This window comes from Apteryx mantelli, chromosome 4, assembly GCF_036417845.1.
Source record: "Apteryx mantelli isolate bAptMan1 chromosome 4, bAptMan1.hap1, whole genome shotgun sequence".
NCBI classification, from domain to species: Eukaryota; Metazoa; Chordata; class Aves; order Apterygiformes; family Apterygidae; genus Apteryx; species Apteryx mantelli.
Genome location: NC_089981.1, coordinates 18,199,384 through 18,222,733, shown reverse-complemented (window position 1 = coordinate 18,222,733; position 23,350 = coordinate 18,199,384). Strand labels below are relative to the sequence as shown.

Below are 23,350 nucleotides of genomic sequence, written 5' to 3'. Positions count from 1 at the left end.
CCTTCCAAGCCTCCGGCTGAGTGAGCACATGAAGGCACAGGAGACTGAGCAGCTATCAGCTCTGATGGTCCCTGGGACCTCCGGGCCGCAGGAGATCCCCTGCAAATGCCAGTCCTTCTTTCTTCGCTTAACCGACCCCGAGCACCCAAACACCATGTTTCAGCTAAAATACTGAAGTTTTGTATCAAAAGCTCTCGGCTCCTCCCACATACGCTGTCGCAGACCTGCCTGGTTACTACTTTGGACCAGTTGTTCCCCCCTCATGAAAAGATTGGGGTTTTGTAATTTTGATTTTTCTTTAGAAAGAAGGGAAAACAAATCTTTGTTTCTCCACAGGCATCACTTTGAAGTCTGACACATTAATTACTTTATAGTCCAACGACTTGTTATTTAACGGGGCCTGGGTGTCTGAATGCTAGCTCCAAAGCAGGTCATTTCTCACCGGCTCCATTTGCTTTAGAAATCTCTAGATTCCACATGAAAGATCTTTTAATCTTTTCCATCATAGCTTATTTAAATGAAGGAAAGTTAAAAATTATCATCACCAGTTTGAAATTTTTTTGCAACAACAGGAAGGGAAATTCTCAGACCAGTACTATAAGGAGTTCTGCAAAATTATGACTTTTGGCCAAAGCGGCCTGCTAATTTGTCTCAGGCTGATGAATTTGGGTCCACATTATCTGAACTGGCTGAGAGCTGGGTTTAAAGAAACGCATTCATCCCCATCAGATAACCATCAGGAAGAAAATAATCACGGGTGCTATATCACAGTCTGACCAAGAGCTTTTTGTTAATTTTAAATGGTGGAAGAATCTGATAAGCCTTCTTCTGACTTAATATTTACTGCTTCCAAAGAGCTGTGGGATGAACCATTCTTACGATCGGTTTCTGTAGGCATTCGTCACGCAACAGGTCATTTTTAAGAAATAGCTGCTGGTTCTAGGAGCTGACAGGGCTCGGCACCTGAAAAGCATCTCTGCAGAGAGCAACCAAAGCAAGACCACCAACAGCCACTTCTGGAAATGCCAGTCTGAGGTTTGGTCACCTTCTCTGCAAGATGGCAATCACAGTGTAGACCTTCCTCCCCTAGGTCCTAAGTTTTCATTTCTAATGTTTTCTTCAGCAGAGAGAGTCTGTTGATTAAAAAGCAGGACGGAAGGGCAGAATATTATTAGCATCATTATACAGTGCTGCCAACTCACTCTCTAATCGGATTGCTTTCATCTGTTTAAGTACACAGTGAACTACCCTTTCCATGCATTGGTTGGTAGGAGTTCTTGGGAAAGCAAATAGTCACAGGAGACCTGGGGGGATCACACGGCCAGTACATTTATCAGCATACGTCAAGCACAGCAATCTCCTTTTCCTTCTCCTCCTTCCATGCATTTCTTTCCTTTCTGCATGCTGCCTGATTTTTGCTTCTTTAGCCTGTTTAGTTGTTCTGGCCAGTAACAGCCACAGAAATGGCTCTTAGCTCTGCAGAAACAGTGGCCTTATTGTCTTAGGATCCCCTTTCCACTTTATTCTGCACCATCTTAAAGGCAAATTATTGTAAGCCTGATGACGATGGCATGTTACAACGCCATCCATATTTCTGGGCAGTGTAACAGAGTGGGGAAATGCTGTTTCAGGTGGAGGTAAAGTATTGTCAGTAAAAAGGTACAAGCCAAGCTGGCTAATATTTCATTTGTCGTGATTAGCTTCTTGTACTCTAAAAATCATCCTTCAGAATTTCACAGCAGGGCCTTTCCCTTTGTGTAACAGTCTGAACATGATGCTTTCAGCCAGGGCTACTGCAGACCAGCCTGTGCCTACTGATAATTTGTTTTTCCTCTATTGTTATCTGGTTATCGACTGCTCTTCTTTGTTGTTGTTGTTTAGACTGGCACATCTCCCAGCGTGCATATTATTTCCACATATAGAAAGGCTGGTGTTGCTGTGCAAGCAAAAAGTCCCTAGTGGAAATGCTGCTTATATCAGCAAGGCTTCTTTTGATTGACAGAAGCTAAACAGCTCTTTCTTTCCCTAAAATAAACTGTAATAGCTTAAAGTAATTTCCTTGCTGGTGGAACTACATCTAGCAGTCTTACACCAAGACGGACTATCACATCTTGTAGTCTTACACCAAGCGCAGCACTGCCTGAACGCATCACGCCTTTTCTCTGTATTCACAGATGAAGCTATCTCATCAAAGTTTTTAAGGGTGTTAACATATGAATTCTCATTACTTTTACAATGATTTAAGTACAGAGCAATCCCAAGTCTAATTTCTTCTAGGTCAGTGTGTCCAAAGGGTGAACTATATGAAAGCTCCTAGCTAATATGTCATTGCCTTGGTCCTACACTCAGATACACACATGCACATCCCATGCTGTGTCAGGTGGGCCAGTTAAAAGACGAAAAGGGAAGACGTCAGGCCCAGGATCTGCCCCGGCATAAATGCAATGAGCATGCAGCCTGCTCCCACACTACGGCTGAGGGGATTTCAGAGATCTCAGGGGAGAAATTAGCAGGGAGTGGAATAGGAACCACATTAAGTGTTGCAATATTCTGGATCCGACCTACAGAGAACAGATTAGCCATCTCTGCTTTGGTCTTGCTCAGTCTCTCATATTAGATTCAGACTTGCTCTCACACAGATTTCTCCTTCAGGGTCCATGCATTACACTAACCACAGTGCAACTATCGCTTTTCTTCCTTTCCCATAGATTTGCTGGATTGCAATTCAAATACATCATAGTATAAAAAATAATGTATTTCATGGTGTGATATTCTGTACATTTTGAATTTTGCACAGCTAGGACTGTTGAAATTGTTCTAACTTACATTTCTATTAAGTGGTTACTGTTGTCCTTTATTTCCAGACAGCAGGTATATCTTCTCATTCGTACACAAATGCATATGACAGTTTTGATTTTGCCCTCCTGTTTACTTACATACAGTCAAATTTCTGTGGTTAATAAATATACACACATAAGGATTTTTACTATATTGTAGTATCCATTCAGTGGATTTTGTCTCTTTCCCTGAGTAACAAAGGATTAGACTATTCTACTGTAAATGTTTCTGTATAATTCAAGTGTAACTAGCTAAAACCACATAAAATGTAGTTCGCATATTTATAAAATAGGGTTTTTAAATCTTTTGTTTGTTCTTAAGCTGATAGATCAGTTCTTTTAGTCCTACTGTTTACATCTTAACTGAGTTATCATCTGAGTCAGACAGCTTTCAGAGCAAGATTGCAAATTGACAGGGCTTGATGTATTGCCTGATCTGAGTGCAGTCTCTAATTAAATGCCACTCTCTAGGCACTTAGGTTTTGGAAGGTTTAATTCTCTGCTGAAAAAAAACTATTCTGCAGTGCTTCAGGACCTAATTTACTGTCTCATGCTGACATTACCACTCAAAAGCCACGAACAGACAAAACTGGCATTTCTTCCTGACTTGTGTCTAGCATGACAGCTTAGCAAGGACAGGCTACACTCTGTCTTACACCAGTTCAGCTTTCCGGGCTGTACCGAAGCCGGTAGGTGGAGCTGATAATACACCACTGGAAGCCAAGAAACAGATAGAGACCGCAGAGAAAGTGCTGCTCCGAGCCTTCCCTTCATGGACGTGGACTCCCTATTGGAACCGAATGAGGCTATTCGCAAAGGTCTGTTCATTATCCACCGAGAGGGCCAGCAATAGTATTTTACTCCTTCTCCACCGCATAGCATCTGTTTGACTTTCTGGCATCAGTCTGCGCAATACTGATTTATGCAGGTATTTTTTACTGAAAGACCCTGAATCTGATGATAATTATCAGTGCCTGCTCTGCATGTGTAGCAATAGGTCTAACTCTCTGCCATCCTGGAAGAAGGTGCTTTACAAATACAAAAGGGTAGAGATAGCTAGTCTTCCCTGCTATGTTTAAACAGATCCTCCTGCACAAGAAGGTACACAAAGAACAACCAAGGAAGTCTGATATTTTGGACAAATCAAGGCAGATGGCCTTCCCATTTTTCAAACATCTGTACATGAAAAACAGATCTAACTGACTTGCAAAGGACCTACATATGTCTTGACAGAGTATCAATGCAAATTCAAAGTTTTGGTAGGTTTGTATTCTGTATTGAGACAACAATTCTTCCCAAACCCTTTTCCTGGGCTTTCAGAGCTGTTTTTAAATGAAACAGTGAGAAATGCTTTCTCTAAACTCCCTTTTCGAAAGGGAGTAAAGGTTACGTGGACCTAAAACATTAAGTGTTTCGATATCGTTATATTGAATACACTTTTTTCCTCAGACAAAGGAAAGAGACAAAACAGCATAAAGCATCTTCACAGCCATTTATAATCACAAAAGGGAAATGTATTGACTAGAAAATAGCCTGGTTACAGAAAAAGAAATCGCATCTTTCCCTCTTTGCACATACTATTTCTGGTAAATACTCAGAAGTGTCTTCATTACAGCTTGACAACACAGGTGGGAGTTATGGTATATACAGGACTATCTGAATGTATAGCAAAGCAGGAGCCTTAAAGATAAATTAACACTTAAAAGAAGAGAAAAAACCCTCCAACAAGACAGAATGGTTGACATTCAGATGATTCACCATATTTCTCAAATCTCAAAAAATGCGTTTGTCCTAATGGAGACATACTCGTAGCACTATGAGTGTAACTTCTTTTGTGAATGGTAAGGTTGAGGTAGGCAGTTACACTGATAAAGCTGATTGTGGGGACAAGCCCCAAGTCACGACACTGAAAAAATCATATGCAGAAGTAGCAACAGAGTAAAAGCTGTCAGTGAATGAGACAACAGCACCATTTGTAATCATACAGAGACGGAAAACAACGAAGATATATCAAGGAGCTAGTTTAAAAATGTATTTTCATACGGTTACATATTGAACGAGATATGAGCCTAGTCTGCATAAACTACTAGAATTACCCCTACAGTTTCTGTCTAAAGAGCTTTATCCAACAGAAGATGTAGGCTGCTTCCCTCTATTGACCTTTGGTGCCAATGTCAGGAGGGAAAGCACAGCTTAAAGAAGAGTCAATCTTACACAAGTTCACGATTACAGATCCTTTGATTAATAATGGGAAACAACCCTCTGTTGAGTTAAACAGGATGAAGAAGAAATATACATTACAACACATTTAAAGTCAGGCAATTCTGTGCAAGTCTGTGATGAAAACAAGTTATTTGTAGCCTCCCTGGTTAACACTTATTTTCCTGATACAGAATCTCATCTGTCCCTTTCTTGGAGAGACTGAAGGAGAGAAGAGAAACAGACACAAAGTGACAAACAATGCAAAATTACTCCTCCTCCAGTCTATTCTGTAATAGAGAGTTTGGATGACCAATAAAGTGGGATATTCCAAGAGGGAACATTACAAAGAGAAGAATGTTAAATAGCCTTCTGTAGCTATCATTTCAGTAATAATTAAATAGATGTTATTATTGAAGTTATTACAATGGTAGCTTCCTTTAGGGTTCCAAATTCAGATAGGTGAAAAATATCTGTCCTACTCCAGGCATAGCTCAGAGCCAGCTCAAACATAAATACTGAGGATTTACAGTAAACCCCTCTGTGCACTTTGCAGGAAGGAAAAATATGCCCAATTTCATAACAAAAGGGTACAAAGCAAGAGGAAGAACTAATTCAGCGGTTTGAGTTTTATCTGTTCTATTCTAGACCATAATGTTTTCTGATGCTTCTCAACAACTGCTTTTTTTGTTCAATATTTCTCTTGATGAATTACAAACAATTCACATTCAGACTGGAATGATTAGGTTGCTACAGGCTGGGAGTAGATCAAAGTAGGATTTCAGTTCAGCATACACTGTCAGAGGCATTTCACTCCTGTAAATAACAACCGCCAGTCACTATCTCTGGAGGTCCATAGCTTTTTTTTTTTTTTTTTTTAAACTAACCAATAATTGGCACTTTCCCTCAACCCCATCCTGTTATTACTGTAACTGCATACAACTTCATCAGGGTTTGGACAAGAGGCAGCTCTGTGGCATGGTTGGCATGCATCTCACTGCTCCGCAGCTGGAGGTTCTTCCTCAGTCTCCTGCTTCTCTGGCTGTGATTCTGGAGGGATGAGGTACTGTACCTCTTCAGTATTGATTGCCACCTTATCAGGTTGCAGCCATCGCTTTAGATGTTCCAGTGTGCTGAGAGAAAGCAAAGACATGGAAGTTAAACATAAAATACCAATAAAACCTCACAGGAACATTTAAAAAAGTTGTTAGAATATTCCAGATATATTTCTTTCAACTTTGTAGGCATTTCTATTGCCACAGATTAGGTCTATCACAAAACTGACCTGTGTGCTAGAGGAGCAGGCAGGATCTTTCACTCTAAGAAAACAGAAGCATGGTCCTTGACACCCCCCTGCAATATCTCCAGGAACGTCTTTAGAAGTCAGGACACCGCCCATAAAAAATACACTTCAAAGTGTAAGAAACACCTTGAAATGGAACTTGGACTATTTTGTTGTAGCTAGGCTTTTTTCAGCTATGGTTGGAAAGATTTTATTCTCTCTTGCTAATTTTCTTGATGAAGATACTCTTTAGCAGGTACATAAAGTTCTATATTTCTAAAGTACTAGTTAGTCACTGTAGCCAAAGACTAAAATTGAAGTTTCAGCTTCCTGGGCTGGATGTAAAAAGCTAGCATTAAAAAACAAAAAAACCCCCAAACCTGGCTAATGATGATGATGAGGATTAGGAAACAGAAACAAACAAACAAAAAAGCCCCTAGGAAGCATGTATACAAAGCATGACCATTAATCTTTGCTAGTAAAACTAACACCACAAGGTTAAGAAAAAAAGTGGTATGAGTGGTATGTATACTTCCTAGAATGCTAGCCATACTATGGATACTATACATATAAATATATACTAATATATTTATTATCTTATAGCCTATTTCACAATGACCAGTCTCACAGGAACAGATCTAACCCCTTTTTTTTTTTTTGTCTAAATGCAGTCTACAACTCTAAAAGTTATAATATTATAATTCTGAAATGTACCTGTACATCTCTGTGTGTGCATATATGCATATGCTCACCTCCCAGGAAGCATGATTCAAGTCATTCAATCCTTCCTCAGTGAAATTAACTTTTTCTTGCTCTTTTACAACAACAGAATTTCATGTCATAATGTCCTTGGAATTATTTGTGTGCTTAAAAGTTAGGGACTTGTTTAATTACTTTGCTGGATGGGAATCAAATAGTTCAGTACCTCTCAGAGATGACCTCTACCTTCATTTAGTCACATTCTAGTGAGAAAATTTTTTCATGGATAACATCCTCAGCCCTTAAAAACATTTACAGAATAGAAAGAGCACATAGGTCTGCAAAAATTTGATTTTTTAAAATATAAGTCACATCCAAGTTAAATGATTGAAGAAAGAACCTAAAAACTACTTATAAACATGGATTATTTTATATACTTAAGCTCCAAAACTAGCTTAAGCAGATTTTCTTCAAAGGAGAAAAATGATCTTCTTTTCAGCAAGAAGCAATCATGAAAAATGTCAGCTCAGAAAGGAAAGATATTGAGAACATTTTAAGTGATTGAGAACCAGAGATTGCTATAGAAAAAGACTTTCATATTAATTCATACATCATATGTAAAAGGGTAATGGGGGAGAGAGCATAAGAATTGTAAGACAGGCACTGAACTGAAAGCCAGCTACTCAGGAGAGCTAATCTCAAGACTGGTACCAATCCTGTAAAGAGCTTCAAAAGAAAAGGTCCCACTTGCATCAGAAGCAGTGGTGGGACCTTATAAAGATGCAGGGAATGGCCTAGAGTTCATTTGTAAAATTAAGCTAAAAAAAAAAAAAAAAAAAAAAAAAAAAAAAAAAAAAAGCAATTTGAGATGCTTTAAACAATCCCTACTCCAAATGCAACAAGGGAAATCATCAAGCAGGTTCCCTATGCTGGATCACCCCAGTCTGAGGGACTCGATCAGTGAATTCTTCCTTATCAGCTTGCTTATTACCTTTCATCAGATTCATGTCCCTCTACATAACATTCAGACTCAAACTTCTCCTGCAGGAACCTGTCCCAGCATTCCTTCTTAGCTTGGGAAAGAGTACGCAGCATATCCTTGGAGGTCACCTCTTGAGACAAGCCTTTAATTCTCATCAGTCTTCTCTCTGCGAAGAGGCAAAGAAAGGGTCTTTTTTCTATTTTTCTGAGGGAAGCTCAGAACTTTTAAATCGAAAAGGTTAAACTCTTCAAGATTAATTCATATTTAAAAGTGAATTACTTTTCCAGTATTTTAGGTCTGCACGACTGTATTTCTTGTATGTAGATGTTTGTATTTTCAGGGACACATCTGAGGAAATAAGGCTTATGCAGTCAATTCTCCCCAATATTGCTTCTTAATAACTTTTGCCCTTAAAATTCAATTTCAATGAAAGCACATAGAAGGGCACAGAACTCAGAGGTATTAAGTCCCCAGATTTCCACACAAATTGGCATGAAATATAAATGAGGCTAATAGTAGTGTGAAATCCAAATAATGTCCACACTGAGGAAAAAAACTGCAGTGAGTACAACAGTATTATTAATTGAATATCCCATAACAGAATGTGATATTGTGAGTTTCCCAGCCACAGGGGACAACAAGAACTGACTCCTTACCAGAGAGAGGGTAATCCAACTACAATACACAAAGCTGTAAGAAAGTAAATTTCATGAGTTCCTCCAGTCATAAAACCCCATTATAATACATTTCTTCTGAAATCGGGTCAGGTATTGACTTGCACTCGGTTTTTACCCAGAAGCACATCATCAAAAACTGAACTGGGCTAATTGTGGCCCAGCTGTTACTCTTGTCGGAAGTTGTCTTGTGTAACAGAATTGAGCTGTCACCGAAAATCAAAACTCTGGCCCTAGGAATTCCCAAGATTTGAAACACTGCATGTGCCCTAGCATACTGATGCTATGATACCACAACCACTAATCCTGGCCATGTACAAACCCAGAACAAGTTTATATTTTTGTTGACTTAGCCAGAACATACAGGAGAAACCTTATGCTAGCTTTATGCTTTCATCCTGGCTGTTAGAGGTCTGACCCAGAGCTGATCCGGTCTGAAGCCTGCTGGTAAAAATTAACTGTCAACATTTTCTGAACCAGTTTGAACTGCAACGTCAAGTAATAGAAGAAGAGCAATTTTGCGTCATGTTGCTGTGGCACCTTTGATCTGATATTAAGAGCTCTATTTAGTGTACAGTGAAACAACAGTTTAAAGCAATAACTGAGGCAAAATGGAATCTCTGACAGGAATAAAAGCTTAAAAGACCACTTCTGCCATCCTGTCCTCATTACCCTGGGCCTGTATGACTCCCTACACAAGCCAACACAATTATTTGTGTGGCTGCACTGCAAACTAGATTACGAACTGACCCAAGATAAAAATAACTCTGCAGAAGGGAAGGAAAGGGGGAAATAAGAGAGGCATAAAGACAGAGTATTTTCCTATGACTGGAGGGAGTGGCAGCCCAATGCTGCTGAGAGCAGGGGGACCTCAAAGGCTCCTCCTAACAGGTAATAGGAACATCCTTCCTGGGGCTGAATGTGGTTGGATAATGAGGCCTCTGAAGGGAGCAGGAAATCCTTAAAATAGGGTACCTGAGTCCACGGCCTTAGAGCTAAAGACTGCTGCTAGCAGATTGGCTCTAACAGTAACATTATCATCCCTCATATCAAGTGTTTCAATCAGCTGTTACGCTGTTAACAATCAATTTATGGCTTTACAGATTATGCAAGAATTAAGAGAATCACTCACACTAAGAAGATCTGCATAATCCATCCTCTTAAAATAGAGAATCTAGCAGGCATAACTGGGGAAAGCATCAGAGCTTTCCTTCTCATAACCTGTCCCTCCCCTCCGTGCAAAAACAGCCTCAGAAAGACATTTCACTTTTTGCTCTTTGCGCTCAGAAATGACTCCTGAGACTCCATAGAACAATAAGACAAATATTGGTAACACAGAAACACATAGGCACTACAATGAGTTCCAAACACATCTTCCCTCCCTAAGTCCATTACAGGGGAATTACAGGCTGTTTCAAGACAGCAGTGTCTTCCCCCCCACACACACAGACACATATTTGGGGGGATAAAACCCATAAGTTTTATACTTGGTAAAGAGTTTATTTCTGTGTGTCAGCTGAAGATCAGCGATGACCACTGTTGTTTCCACTAATGCGCTTGCAGTAACAGGGTCTAAGGCTGATGTCTTTCCAGCCAGAGGTGTGAGCACCACCACAGCAGGCACCTAAGCAGGGCCACAGCTGCCAGCAGGCACCTAAGCAAATGGAGAAACGAGAGCCTTACCAGACACTCACCTAGGGATGCTAAGTATATCTCTGAATCTTTGAGGGGTGCCCAGGGCTTTGGATTTGCTTGGGAAGAGCCGTCCGATGCATCCCCCGGGCTTCCCCCGTCGGCGTAAGAATCCGCGAAAGAATCTGTAAAAGCATCACCCGCATCCTTCTGGTCCGGACGGGGCAGGCACGAGCAGATTTCAGCCCAGAGGTCTTCGCCGGACCTGGTGACCACAGAGTCGACACTCTCGATCATTCTCATCATGAAGCCCTGAAGGCAGAAATAAATTATGAACTCCAAGGACCGACAAGACTCATCTCTTCCCACCCCGCCTCCCACCCTTTATTCTCTAGGCTCCTTAAGGGATCCTTCGTGTCACCGCGGCACCCCCTCGCTCTCAGGTCGCCTCCCCTTGCCCCTTCCCCCGGCCGGCCGCGGCCCCCCCCGCCCCCCCCACGGCCTCCAAGCTTCGGCTCGGCACCAGGGCTCTCCTCCACGGGAGGCCGGCTCCGGCCGTCGCCCCGCGGCCGAGGCAGCGCACCCGCACCGCCGACCCGCACTGTCAACACAGGAAGCCGCCACGGGCTCTCCCCCGAGCGCCGATTGACGTCAAGGCACAGCCAACCACCACGCTCGCCCAGCAGCGGGAAGCCGCCTATTAGCCGCTCCGCCTAGCGGGGGCGGGGACATGGGAGTGGGTGGGAGAGTTCTTGATTCCGTTGTGGCGCCATCTTGGAAAAGGGCGGAAGTGCTTCTGCTCTGGGGAGGTGGTTGCAGCCGTTACTCGTAACAACGGGTCAGAGGAGGGTGAGTGGGGGAAGGGGCGGCTCTAGTGCGGCTGCGCAGGTGAGTGTGGGGGGCGCGCGCGCGGCCGTTACGGTTACGGTTACGGTTACGGTTACGGTTACGTGCCCTGCCCAGAGGGGTGGTGTCGCCGGGGTTTCCGCTACGGGGAGGAGAGGGCGGCGCGGCGGGGCCCGCCTCACGGTGCCCGGGCCCCCCGGGGCCTGCCCTGGGCCCGGGCCGTGCCGTGCCGTGCCGTGCCGTGCCGTGCCGTGCCCTCCCGGCCCTGCTTTACGCAGTAAGGCCGTGGCTGCCCAGCTCGGGCTTGCTGGGGGGCTTTCAGAGGACTTTGACTTTGCACGGAGCAACTGCTTTAGGTATAGTATACTGTTTGGCTTTAAACGGGGAGAGCTGCAGCTAGCTGCTAGTTGCTTACCTCAGGTTCTTGCATATAATCAAGGTAGAGGTGCAGATTCTCTGGGGCTGATAACTTGTCGCAAGCTTTGTTGTGTTTTGAATAGCGTAATAGATGCAAATTCAGGTTACAGTGAGAAGAAGTGAGGTTTTGGGGTGTCTGTCAAGCAGTGATTTTTGAAGCGCCTCTCTCTGATAGACAGGCCAGGCCTGGAAGGCCACTGTACACTTCTGTGGGATGAACTATCTGCTGCCCTGTGCTATATTTACACTCATGGGACTGCTGTTTGCAAGAACGATGGCCTGGACTTCAAGCGGAAAGACGCACCCTGAGCTAGTCAACAATCTGTACAGTGAGTAGCAACGTGAGGTCCTGTTCAGGGCAAATGTTTAAAGCTGCTGATAGTTTGTTGGTACTTTGGTATAAAGGTATTCAATGTCATACAGTGACAGATTGTAATGCTGTTCATTCTGAAGCGTCTGAGCTGATATCACATGAATGTCAGTACTTGTCCCAGTTTGAACTTATTCTATTTATAATTAGAAACAAGATCTTATGCCAGAAGTAGTAGGAAAGACTATCCATGGCCTTCCTTCCACTCCCCCTGGAATGATAAATGAGTGGCAACTTTTTAAAATGCTGCAGAAGATGATATCACTGTCAGCCTCCTGAGCTTCTCTGCAGTCTGTGTTACCTCCAGATAGGTATCTTGAGATTGGAGTAGTGCTTGGTGTTACTACAATGTTCTGGACAGCAGTCTGGAGCATACTTAAAAGTAGCTTTGAATTTCTTCTGCTGCTAAAGCCATGCTGGTTTTCCCCCAGCAAGAGTTCCCTCAGAGATGAGGATAAAGGAAAGATAAATGTTTCTGCAGTCATTGCTCTTAACTTTAGTTCATTTATCCTGCCAATGTTCCTTAAACCTGGACTGAAGTTTCCACTTTGAGGAGTGAAAATGTGACTCGCTATTTGTCTTTCATTACATTTAACAGTTGCAGAAATACTGTGGTTGTAACTAACCATCCTCTGTGGGAGACTGTGCTGATGGTTGAGATTATTACACGATTTCATTCTGTGTACCAAAAACTGAAAAGCATGTACTTTCATTTGCAGTTTTGCTTTTTGTCTGTTTTCAGATCACTTATTTAAGGACTCTTTTAATTTTACTGCTAATTCCCTGAACTGTGTTCCCTTCTAAATCTCCTCTTGCTTTAATCCTGAGGACTTTCTCTTCTATTTCTTTTTATCCTTTTTTTTTTCTCCCAGAAAAAGGAATAATTAAATCCCAGCGGGTCTTTGATGTATTATTGGCTACTGACAGAGGTCACTACATCAAATATTTCCCATACATGGATTCTCCTCAGTCTATTGGTGAGTAACTTAAAGCAAGGTATCATTACTCTTACGGTGTTTGCATTGACTGTGCTAGTCACAGTGACAGAGGGGCCTGGGATGGATTGGCGGGACTGAGTTCCCTCTGCTAAACGTTCTCTCCTCAAAACAGTGGCCAAGTTTTAATGTGGGTCGAGTAGATCAACCTACATCTGCATTTCAACTGTAGGATCCATTACGCAGTGTAACTGCCTTGGATCTACTTGTGCATTCCACCAGAAGAACTGAATAAGCACCTGCCTGTTAAAGGCTAAAACTTGCACTGTGTTCTTCCCACTATCCTGCAAAAGAAAATGTCTTTTGAAAAATGATAAGGGCAAATGGAATAAAGACTTTTTTTTTGTCCAGCCTTTGCTGATACATTCTTTCTTGCAGAGCTGAGAAAGCTGTTTGTTTGAATTGTAGGAGCATTGTACACTCTAATCTTACTAACTTTAGTAGGAGTAATTATGGATATTCAGAACAACTGAACAGGAGTCTGTGAGCTGGAAGGCAAAGTGGAGGGTGAGGCAAAAACACTTATTTGGAAAGTGGAGGAGAGTGGTTCCTTTCATTAAATTGTGCTCCTGTCCTACTGAATGGGTATGCCAATCCTCTGCACTCGAGGGTTTTCCTTACCCCCACAAATATAAACATCATGTTTTATCTGTGGAAGAAATCTTAACAAGTGTGGTAAAGGCATTACTTTCATGCCCCATTTTTGATTTCCCCTTTCTATGCTTTCCAAAAATAAAAATAAAAATTGGTGTTTGCCTACCTGATGCAAAATCCCAGGTATCCTCAGAAACATGGTAATGATTTTAGATCCAAAACTTACTTGAAATAATAGAAGAGCAAGAAATACCGGACTTTCTCTCAGCAGCATTCTTCTAATACAAATAGTAATGGAGATGAAAAGTCCTAAGACAAGATAAAACCACACAGAGTTCAGGGTTTGATTTTAGGAAGTGTCGGGGGGGGGGTTGGAGCCCTTTTCAGGGGAGGGTGGGTCCTGCTGTTTTCCCTTGGGGATTCCTGGGTTGTCAAGAATTGCTGTCTCCTGAGAGTGGATGCAATTTGCATTTTCTTCATTCATATAAGCTGATGTTAACTTTAGATTAGATTACTTCAGTGAAAATGGTGCAAGTATCTGATAATATTTCAGCTACATATGGCATGAACATTTTCAAAACTAAAACTAAATTTCTCTATAGTATGTGGTCAGGGTGTCAAGGCTGGCTGCTATACCCTTCTATTGAAACTCTAAGGCCCTCAGGCTTGGAAATTTTCCCCAGAGTTGGCTATCAGTAGAGAAATCTTAGTTTCCTGCTGAATATCTCAGCATAAATGAGTAATCTTTCTATGTATGTGATTCACAGAAAAAGCAGATGATACCCCTTACAATTCAGATTTAATTTCTGAGCTCTGAAACTTGTCCACAACTGTGCCCCAGCTTCTTCATCTGGTAGCTTAAACCTAACTAGCTTGAGGTACTTTGTTTTGGTACACAGGTATTTTGGCTTGATATCAAGACTGTTCCTTGACTCTTTTTACTTAACTAAAGCAAAACCAAATTCCTGCTAGTGTAGAGGAAAAACCTATATAGCTTTTCCATATTCAAAATCTTCATTGATTGCTGTGAATTATGCTTGTGGAGCAGAAACAAGAGGAGGCTATGACAGCTGAAGAGCATTTTGATGAATGAGCCAGGAGAGCTTTGGAGGTTGAAACAGTTGGTACTAAGCATTGTAAAGCTATCTTGCTCTCATTAGCAACCCCAGAGGTGGAAATTTTAAGTCAGTGAGGAGAAAGAGAAGAGCCTTTTGATATTTTCAGGGGTCTGGGGGGAAGAATATATAAGGAACTGTTCACATTGGAGATGATAATAATTAATTGGACATTATCACCTTCATTTCTTACCAGCATGTAACTTTGTCACTGGTTTCCTTTTAGGATACAAGGCTACAATCAGTGCACCGCATATGGTGAGATGAATCTTTCCACTTTTAATGGAAATGGAGAGAATTGGTTTTGTTTTTGTTTTTTTTAACTTAAATACTGCAGTAGAAAGGTGAAACAGGTCGCCTGTGCATGATTGTACTTGTTTCTTTAGAGACTGTATATGTGAGGGATTTTATTTTATTTTTATGCTCAGGCACGAATTCTGTGTTACTGGCTAACCGTTAGTGTTGTCCTGTTTTTGTGTGAGACCTTTCTCCTATTTCCTATCCTATTACTGAAACACTTCCCAAATGCTGTTCTGCAAAAGGTGTTTCTGATCAAACGCTTGGACTTCACTCTGAATGTGTCAGACAAAATGCAGGCATGCTGTGTTTAAATCAGAGCAGATAATGCTTAGTGTTCTAAGCATCTAAGAAACTAATAATTTTTGGAGGAAACTAATAACTGTGTAAATGGCAGAGATATGTGAGAAATGAATAGCTTCATGTAAACGCCATGCTACACAGCTTCTTGTAACTGTTGTCCATGCAGCATGCCCATGCACTGGAACTGCTGAAGGATCAGCTTGTGGAAGGTGCCAAGGCATTAGATGTTGGATCTGGAAGTGGATATCTCACAGCTTGCTTTGCCAGGATGGTAAGCTGAGCACAGGACACCATTAGTAAGTAGTAATGTATATCAGGACAGGTAGCTTGAACAAGCTGTTATTTCCCCCCCCCCCTTTTTTTTTTCTTTCTTTCTTCCTTTTTTTTTTTTTTTGTGTGTGTGTGTATGGGGCAGGGGAAGCTCTTCTCTTCCCTGACCAGCTTGTAGTAAAAACAAATACAGTCATTTTGGATTCTAAATGGATGTTGTATCTGCCAAAGGATGTATATTAACTCAGTCTAGACCAAGAGGAGTGTGTTAATCTACTGTGCAAGTCCATTGTAGGTTCTGTTTCTTATTTCGTTTCCTAAGTAGTTGTAGTCTGCTTTCTAAACTCTTCCATGCATTTCTGTAATGTGCTAGAAAGCAGATCAAGTTACTCTTAGGAGACTGGTTACTTAATCAAGAACTGGTCCTGCCAAGGAAGCTGTCAGTTCTAGCAAATAATTACTTCCTTGGAAATGAAGGATTATTAGGAATCCCCATAGGAAATGTCCATGTATCCCTTAACTACCACTTAGACTACTCAGCCTTAAAACCACGGTGGCACAGGATTTGCACCTTGGTCAGAAACTTTGCTTTTAAGTTTCTTCCTAAAATTCTCCAATACCCATGGTAGATTGCTCTATAAAATGCATCCCTGTACATATAGGATAATGTGTTTGTCTGCTGTTTTTTGTTTTTAGATGGGCCCAACAGGGAAAGCTGTGGGTGTAGAACACATTAAGGAGCTGGTACATGAATCCATCAGAAACGTCCAAGAAGATGATCCAACTTTGCTTAGTTCTGGCCGTGTAAAACTTGTGGGTGAGTTGTCTGGGATCTTCATGTGTCTTCCCTTCTGTAAATGTTCATTAGCTCTGGCTGTCTGCAGAACTCTACTGCTAAAAGCAGTTGTTCTAGTTTGTGTTAAGTCTGAGCTGCCTGCCACAATGTTGCCTGAAACCACTGGCTAAGCACTGTGTAGTACTGATTAAGAACACTGTAGTATGAACAAGAACTGTTTAATGTTAGGGGTGTCTTGCCTTACATCTTATTTCGGAGTGTGTAGTGACTATCTTAATTCAGGAAGAGATCCTCTTCAGAGGAGACCAGTTATACCACATACTCTTTTCTGGATAACTTGAGTCCACTCTTTCTGTACGTGGAATCTCAAGTCTGCGCAAAGCCACTGTGTTATTTAAAGGCCCTCCTAGCTTTGACAGTTCCTTCCTCTAGCGTGGTCAGGTTCTAGAAATCTCTTCCTCCTTTTTTTCAACACTACATTTCTAGGAGAGAGGTCAGTGCTCTGATTTAGGAATTCATATTGCCATCACAATCTTGCTACAAAGCATTCCTCATCTAGTTTTCAAATGAAAAGATGTAGGAAGACTTATTTGGGAGTAGAGTTGTTATCTGAACTTTATCCGATCTTACCTGATTCTGCATGCTTCTTCCTGCCTGTAGTTGGAGATGGCAGGCAGGGATACCCTGAAGAGGCTCCTTATGATGCCATTCACGTTGGAGCAGCAGCAGCAACTGTACCAAAGGAGGTGAGAATGATTGTGTCAGGTGTCTGTTGCTGTTGGCTGCCTTCATCAGTAGCTGTGATTAAAACTGATAATTAGGGAACCACAGAAATCTTCTTTTTCTGTGTGCCAGCTCTTTATATGGAGCTGGCAACCTTGTGCCTTTGAAGGTGTTGTGACCTTCACAACTTGGCTTACTTCTGTTGTTACTTCTGTTGTCTTTTTTTTTGGGGGGGGGGAGGGGTGACGGCAGCAGCAGCGAAGTGTTTGGTTTTGTTTTGGCTCTGCTGATGCTGATTTCTCTGCTTGCCAGTTGCTGAATGAATTGAAGCCAGGAGGTCGGTTAATATTGCCTGTTGGTCCCGAAGGTGCAAACCAAGTTCTGATGCAGTACGACAAAACCAGCGATGGGCAGATCATCGAAACACAACTAATGGGTGTGATCTATGTTCCTCTGACAGATAAGGAAAAGCAGTGGCCTCGGTAAAAATTTGCTCTCCCTTGAGGAACATTTCTCCTCACAGCTGTCCCTGTGACCTTGCTTTCTTTGACTCCTGGCATTACTGAAAGACAGGTTCCTGGAATCCTAGCAGTTGCTGTTTGTAAAAGAAGAAAGAGGCTTAGCTGGTAAGGCACAGCAGGAGAGTAGTACACATCTCCTGTTAGATAGGGATTGCAGACTCGGGCCTTTTTTGGAGTCCACCTGCTTTCATAAACACTGTATCTGTGTTCATTTTTGTCACTGAGCTGAAGGCAAATGTGTGATAGTAACTGTTGGTTTTTCTTTGCCTCAGGGATGAAATCTGATGGATGGATATCTCTAGAGTGACCTCAGAAAGCTCATGAAAGGGACTTATGACTGTAGATGTGTATGGCTTTTTTTTTTTTTTTTAATGGAAACTTTATCAGTGGACACGCTTGTGAAGGCAAGTTCTCCTTTTAAAGAGCTTGTTACAGAAGGATGGAGAAAAGGGTATTTCTCCCGAGGACCTAGAGGCTCTGGAAGTCCATGTCTGGTTCCAGACAGTGAGTTGATTCAGGGAAGGCCAATTATCCTCTTTGATAAACTATAAAATCAATTTACAGAGAATTTCCAAACCAGACAAATACTTAAAACTTCACAATTTGCACCTAACTAAAAATACTCTTTAATGCTGGCTACTTCACCTAATGCTCAAAGAAAAACAACATGTAACTGATTTATCAATGTTTAATTACGAGAGTGTGTTTTCTTCTCAACTACTCTAATCGCCGATCGTAACACTAAATTCCTCTAAAAGGGCGGGTTAAGAAAAATCCCCTTCTCGGGCGAGTCTCACAGCCTCTCCCCTCCCATACCCCTTCCTTCTCCGCCAGCGCTGGGCGGCTTGGGGGCGGTGAGCGGGCTTAGCGGGAGGGAAGAGGGCGCTGGTGCGGGCGCGCTCGCTAAAGGCGCCGCCCTTGCGTGGCCTACTCCTTCCCGCGCGAGTGCCGGGCGTTGGGGGGGGGGGGGGGGGCGGAACCTTCCGGCGCCGGCCTACCGCGTCGCTACGACGGGCCGAGCCCATTGGCGGCAGCGCGTGACGTCACGGGCGGCGCCGCGTGGCGGCCGGCGCGAGGCTGCGCGCGGCGGCGGCGGCGTTGCGCTGGGCGCCCCGCGGCTGGGCTCGCGGCGGAATGACGGAGCTGCGGCCCGGCCCGGGCCCAGACAGCGGCGGCAGCGAGGATGCGGTGGCGGCGGCGGCGGCGGCGCCGCCGGCCCCCAAGAAGCGGCGGCTGGCGGCCGGCGAGCGCTATGTGCCGCCGCCGCGGAAGCTGAGCTCGGGGGTGAGCTTCGGCGCGGTGCACTTCGCCGAGACCAGCTACTACTTCGAGGGCGGGCTGCGCAAGGTGCGGCCCTACTACTTCGACTTCCGCACCTACTGCAAGGGCCGCTGGGTGGGCCGCAGCCTCGCGCACGTCTTCAGCACCGAGTTCCGCGCCCAGCCCCTCGCCTGCTACCGCGCCGCCGCCCGCGCCGGCCGCCTCCGCCTCAACGAGCAGCCCGTGCACGACCTGGACACCGTGCTGAAGGTGGGCACTCCTCCATAACCCCCCCCGGGGCCGGGTACCACCGGGCCTGCACGCCCTGAGGGTTGGGCACCTCCCGGCACCGGGTACTGGCACCCTGGGGAGCTGCCGGTCAGCCGAAACGGGAAACCACAGCTCGGTTATAGCAGTGAGCGTTGCCTCGGCCAGCACGTTGCGATAACCCCGTGGCGGTACTGAAGGCTGTAGTATTTAAAGGGAATTGGGTTTCCCAGGGAAGCGTTACTGCAGGGGGATCAGGAGCACACACATCTGTTCCCTGCAGCCCCACTCTCTTGGCCAACTCTGCAGAGCCAGAGCTCCCCACAGCTTTTTGCTCAGTCCCTTGAGAACGTGCCAGGCATGGGGCTGTTGCTTGAGGCAGGCTATTGAACTTAAATGGGTCAATGTGCTGAATCATTGCATTGAATCATGATTTCTAGGATGATCGGGCTTTCATTTACTCCACAAGATCAAATCCCTATTGTGCATAGCTAAACAGGGTTGGTTAGGTTGGCCAGATTCACTCTAATCATATCTTTCTTGCAGAATAACGATTTTCTCAGGAATACAGTGCATCGCCATGAGCCTCCAGTCACTGCCCAGCCTGTCCAAATCTTGGTGGAGGATGATGAGGTGGTAGTCGTAGACAAACCGTCCTCTTTACCAGTACATCCCTGTGGCAGGTTTCGTCACAACACCGTCATCTTCATCCTAGGCAAAGAACATAATCTGACGGAATTGCATACAATTCACCGACTCGATCGCATGACCTCAGGAGTACTGATGTTTGCCAAGACTGCAGAGGTGTCCAAGAGGATTGATGAGCAGGTTCGGCAGAGACAGGTGAGGGGGAAAAAAAGGCTTTGGGGGTCTCTTGTGACACCTTCTTGAAACAGGTTTGGTCAAAAGTCAGCTAAAATTTTGGTCTCAACAAGCCCAAGTTCCCAAAACAGCCACTGGTTATCTTCATATTCTTATTGTACAAGGTGTGGGAGGCCTCAAGAGGGAAAGACTGAGCAAAAACGTACTTGATTTTGATAGTACTAAATCACTGAATGTGATTTCCTTCCTGAAGGGATTATGCTAACTGGCTTAGTTAGAGAGTAGTTTTACTTATCATCAGAAATGCGTCAGTCACTTAATACTTTCTTCAATTTTTAAAAGATTTAGAAGTTTTTTTCACTTTCCAGTGGTTCTCAATCCAAAAGAACCATAGTCGTGGGGTGCTCTAGGATTTGCTTCAAGGCAGTGAAACTAAGGTCACAATAAAACACACAGAGATGACCCTGGAGTTGAAAGTGACAAAAGTAGGCCAGGCCCTTATGTTTTCAAATTCCTGTTTGGTTTGAGAACAAACAAAGAGTGAGAGAAATTTGTGTTTAAATAGCTGATTTTTCCTTTCTTCTGTTCAGCTGTAATAAAATAATAGCTTGTCTACATATGTATTTCAGTGAAGAGGAAGAGACAACTAACTAGGATGAGACTCCATGTACTCAGGACAGAGACAGTTTTCTGTTTGTTTTCTAAGGAGTTTTTCTAACATTTACTCTTTTTCTTTTCTCTCCATAGCTGGAAAAGGAGTATGTCTGCCGTGTGGTGGGGGAGTTTCCAGAAAACGAAGTGGTCTGTGAAGAGCCCATACTGGTTGTTTCTTACAAAGTGGGAGTGTGTCGTGTGGACCCCAAAGGGAAATCCTGCAAAACCATCTTCCAGAGACTCAGTTACAATGGTAAGACCAGCGTAGTCAAGTGTCTTCCGCATACTGGCCGCACCCACCAGATCCGGGTACATTTGCAGTACTTGGGTTATCCTATTGTCAACGACCCTATCTATAATATGAAAGCTTGGGGTCCTGAAAGGGGCAAAGGTGGCAAGATTGATAAAACGGATGAAGAACTCCTGAAGGCACTAGTAGAGGAACATCGTTCCAAACAGAGCCTGGACGTTTTGGGTATTTCAGAGGAGGACTTGAACCTCAACGCAGAAAATAAAGAGTGCGGTAATTCAAGTGACTGCATGGAATCTGTGCAGGTTGATCCTATAAATGGGAACTCCTGCCCTGCTGAGGACACTAAGGATCCAGAGAAAGGTGAAATACCAACTTGTCTACAGAACTCTGATACCAACCTGGAAACACTTGAAAAAAATAAAGAAACTAGTTCGTGCGAGAATTGGGATGGGCTAGTGGGAGAGAAAGGTTCAGAAGAGAAGGACCCTCTATGTGTGGAGTGTAAAATTACAAGGCGGGACCCATCTCCTAAGGAGCTGGTGATGTACCTGCATGCGTTGCGCTATAAGGGAGCAGAGTTTGAGTATTGCTCCAAGATGCCTGAGTGGGCCATGGAAGACTGGGAGGAATGACAGAGGAACTTTAACATCTATGGACACTGTTTTAGCATGGCCAGAAAAGTGTCTTGTAAAGACCTAAGCATGCTTGGTGATAAAAGTAACAGCTCTGTTTAGATTTACTTTTCAATGTGGTTGAGGTGAACAAACTGCCTGTGATTTGAGATAGGGTGGGAAAACTTGTTGAGACCTGAGACCTATCCTGACTGCAGACAGATACTTAAAAGATGAGCAGAAAGTCAGGGCTACAACATTAGAATTGTGTTTCCCTTTAGTTAACTAACACTTCTGTGCAGCACACATGACTTGGCACAGGCAGCTTGAAATTAGTTTCCTCTCCTTTCACCTCAACGTATTCTGGGTCTGTTTTCAGTTACCCACACAGATAAAATGCATACACTTAAATTCAACAGCTGATTTCCTTCCATCTTCATATGTAATGCTCTTGTATCTTAGAATAAGAACTGCTGGAATGTTGTTCAACATACTGGATATCATGTCATACAGAAGAGTACTTCTACTTTGATGTGTCAGGTTGTTTTAAAAGCAAAACATTAAAACTGAGCACAAAATAAGGTGTAAAACCAAAGCACTGTGAAGCTGATCCATTCCTGGCAGGATAATTCTTGTTGCATTGTACATAACCATATGCTATAAACCATGTAATGCTATGGTTTGTAATGTTCCCGTTCTTCTGTTGGTGTTTCCATTTTTGATAGACTTTGCTTTGAAATTACTCTTGCAGAATTCCTTCAAATAATTGCTTAATTTAAGATTAGTAGCTCAAGGGTCGCTTCATCTGTGCTTCAGTGTGACAGTTTTAAAGAAAAACAAAAGCAGTCTTACAAACCAAGAGACCAAGAGAGACTTTTTTAACACATCTTGTAGTAATATGTTTCCAGAATGATAAATATCACTGTAGTTACTCTTCTCATCTGTGTTTATATGGTCATTTATTGGCCTCTGGGAAGGTTATTATAATAATTCTGTTTCAGGTTCCTTTTTTTCTTATGTGTTGTCAGTAGTAATGACCAGTGACAGTGACTGCAGCAGGCAATCAGAACCTTTACCTGGGAAGAATCATGTTATTTCAGGTCTAGCTGCAGACTGGAATATCTCTACCTGTTGTTCTGCATCCACAACTCTCCAAACCCGTTTCTACATGTGGTACCCACGCAGGGTTCTGCATTTCTAAAATGTTAAAGAAACATTTTTAAAGATGTAGGAGAGAGTCCAGAGGACTTGATATTATTCAGCAGGTGGGACAATAGCCTTGCCAGAGTGTGGTCCAGGCTCAGATGCTCTCTCCTTGTCATGCTGTGTGCTAGGGAGCTCTAGCCATCTCTCAGCCCAGCCAGACATGATTTTTATACACCTCTTCTCTTACTAGTTTGCAGTCCCTCTCATCCAACTTTTTGGAAGAAACCCCTGCTTCACAGGTGTCCCTGAGTGGGTGCTGGGGACAGCAAGTGCTCCAGGCCTAAGGTTTGCCAGGCCCACAGGAATGACTACCTTCCTCCTTGGCAAGGCCCCTAGAATCACTTGTCAATATCCACAGATGTTACCAGCATCAGGACCTGTGTACTAAAATAGAATAAACCAGTGCTTACTTCTTCTAAAAGCCCCAAGTAACCAAGTGATTTATTTCTGTCCTCTGTCGTCCTGCTGATGTGTTGAATGTTTCTGTAAGAGTCATTCAGACTCTTCCACATCCTGCCAGGGGTCTCTAGTGATTTTAATTTAACCACAGCTGTTTTCCTGCCATCATGTATTGAGGTCTAATCTAGTATTAATTGCAGGAGGTAAAAGCTCTCCTGTGTTTGAGAGATGACACTAAAAACTCGGTGCCTAATTTTTTCGTACACTGAAATGCATACTTCATGTAACAGTGTAAATGAAACTTGGGCACATTCAGAATGTAAATA

General features: G+C 43.3%; 3 protein-coding genes across 9 annotated transcripts; 2 read left to right on the top strand and 1 right to left on the bottom strand.

Annotated features, from left to right (window-relative positions):
- Positions 1–4,314: 4,314 nt before the first annotated feature.
- CCDC32 (coiled-coil domain containing 32) lies at positions 4,315–10,966 on the bottom strand. Of its 2 annotated transcripts, none has more exons than XM_067295813.1 (4): positions 10,889–10,966; positions 10,368–10,617; positions 8,009–8,165; positions 4,315–6,169 (listed from the first exon to the last, which is right to left on the bottom strand). In XM_067295813.1, the coding sequence occupies exons 2-4, from the start codon at positions 10,609–10,611 to the stop codon at positions 6,031–6,033; spliced, it is 540 nt and encodes a 179-aa protein (XP_067151914.1). In that variant the 5' UTR covers positions 10,612–10,617; positions 10,889–10,966; the 3' UTR covers positions 4,315–6,030. The 2 variants fall into 2 exon arrangements, with proteins under 2 accessions (XP_067151914.1, XP_067151913.1); XM_067295812.1 differs by having other exon boundaries at positions 10,829–10,895.
- A 112-nt stretch (positions 10,967–11,078) lies between these two features.
- Positions 11,079–18,244, top strand: LOC106486735 (protein-L-isoaspartate(D-aspartate) O-methyltransferase-like). 6 transcript variants are annotated; one of them, XM_067295809.1, is made up of 9 exons: positions 11,079–11,154; positions 11,744–11,897; positions 12,811–12,915; positions 14,869–14,900; positions 15,409–15,513; positions 16,209–16,329; positions 16,969–17,054; positions 17,344–17,513; positions 17,825–18,244. In XM_067295809.1, exons 2-9 carry the CDS (start codon positions 11,783–11,785, stop codon positions 17,835–17,837), a joined length of 747 nt encoding a protein of 248 aa, XP_067151910.1. In that variant the 5' UTR covers positions 11,079–11,154; positions 11,744–11,782; the 3' UTR covers positions 17,838–18,244. The 6 variants fall into 6 exon arrangements, 5 of the variants coding, with proteins under 5 accessions (XP_067151910.1, XP_067151912.1, XP_067151909.1 ...); XM_067295811.1 differs by having other exon boundaries at positions 11,083–11,154; positions 11,748–11,897; XM_067295808.1 differs by having other exon boundaries at positions 11,091–11,193.
- A 415-nt stretch (positions 18,245–18,659) lies between these two features.
- On the top strand, positions 18,660–22,359 carry RPUSD2 (RNA pseudouridine synthase domain containing 2). Its single transcript, XM_067295806.1, has 3 exons — positions 18,660–19,082; positions 19,626–19,922; positions 20,649–22,359. Exons 1-3 carry the CDS (start codon positions 18,687–18,689, stop codon positions 21,438–21,440), a joined length of 1,485 nt encoding a protein of 494 aa, XP_067151907.1. The 5' UTR covers positions 18,660–18,686; the 3' UTR covers positions 21,441–22,359.
- Positions 22,360–23,350: the final 991 nt, after the last annotated feature.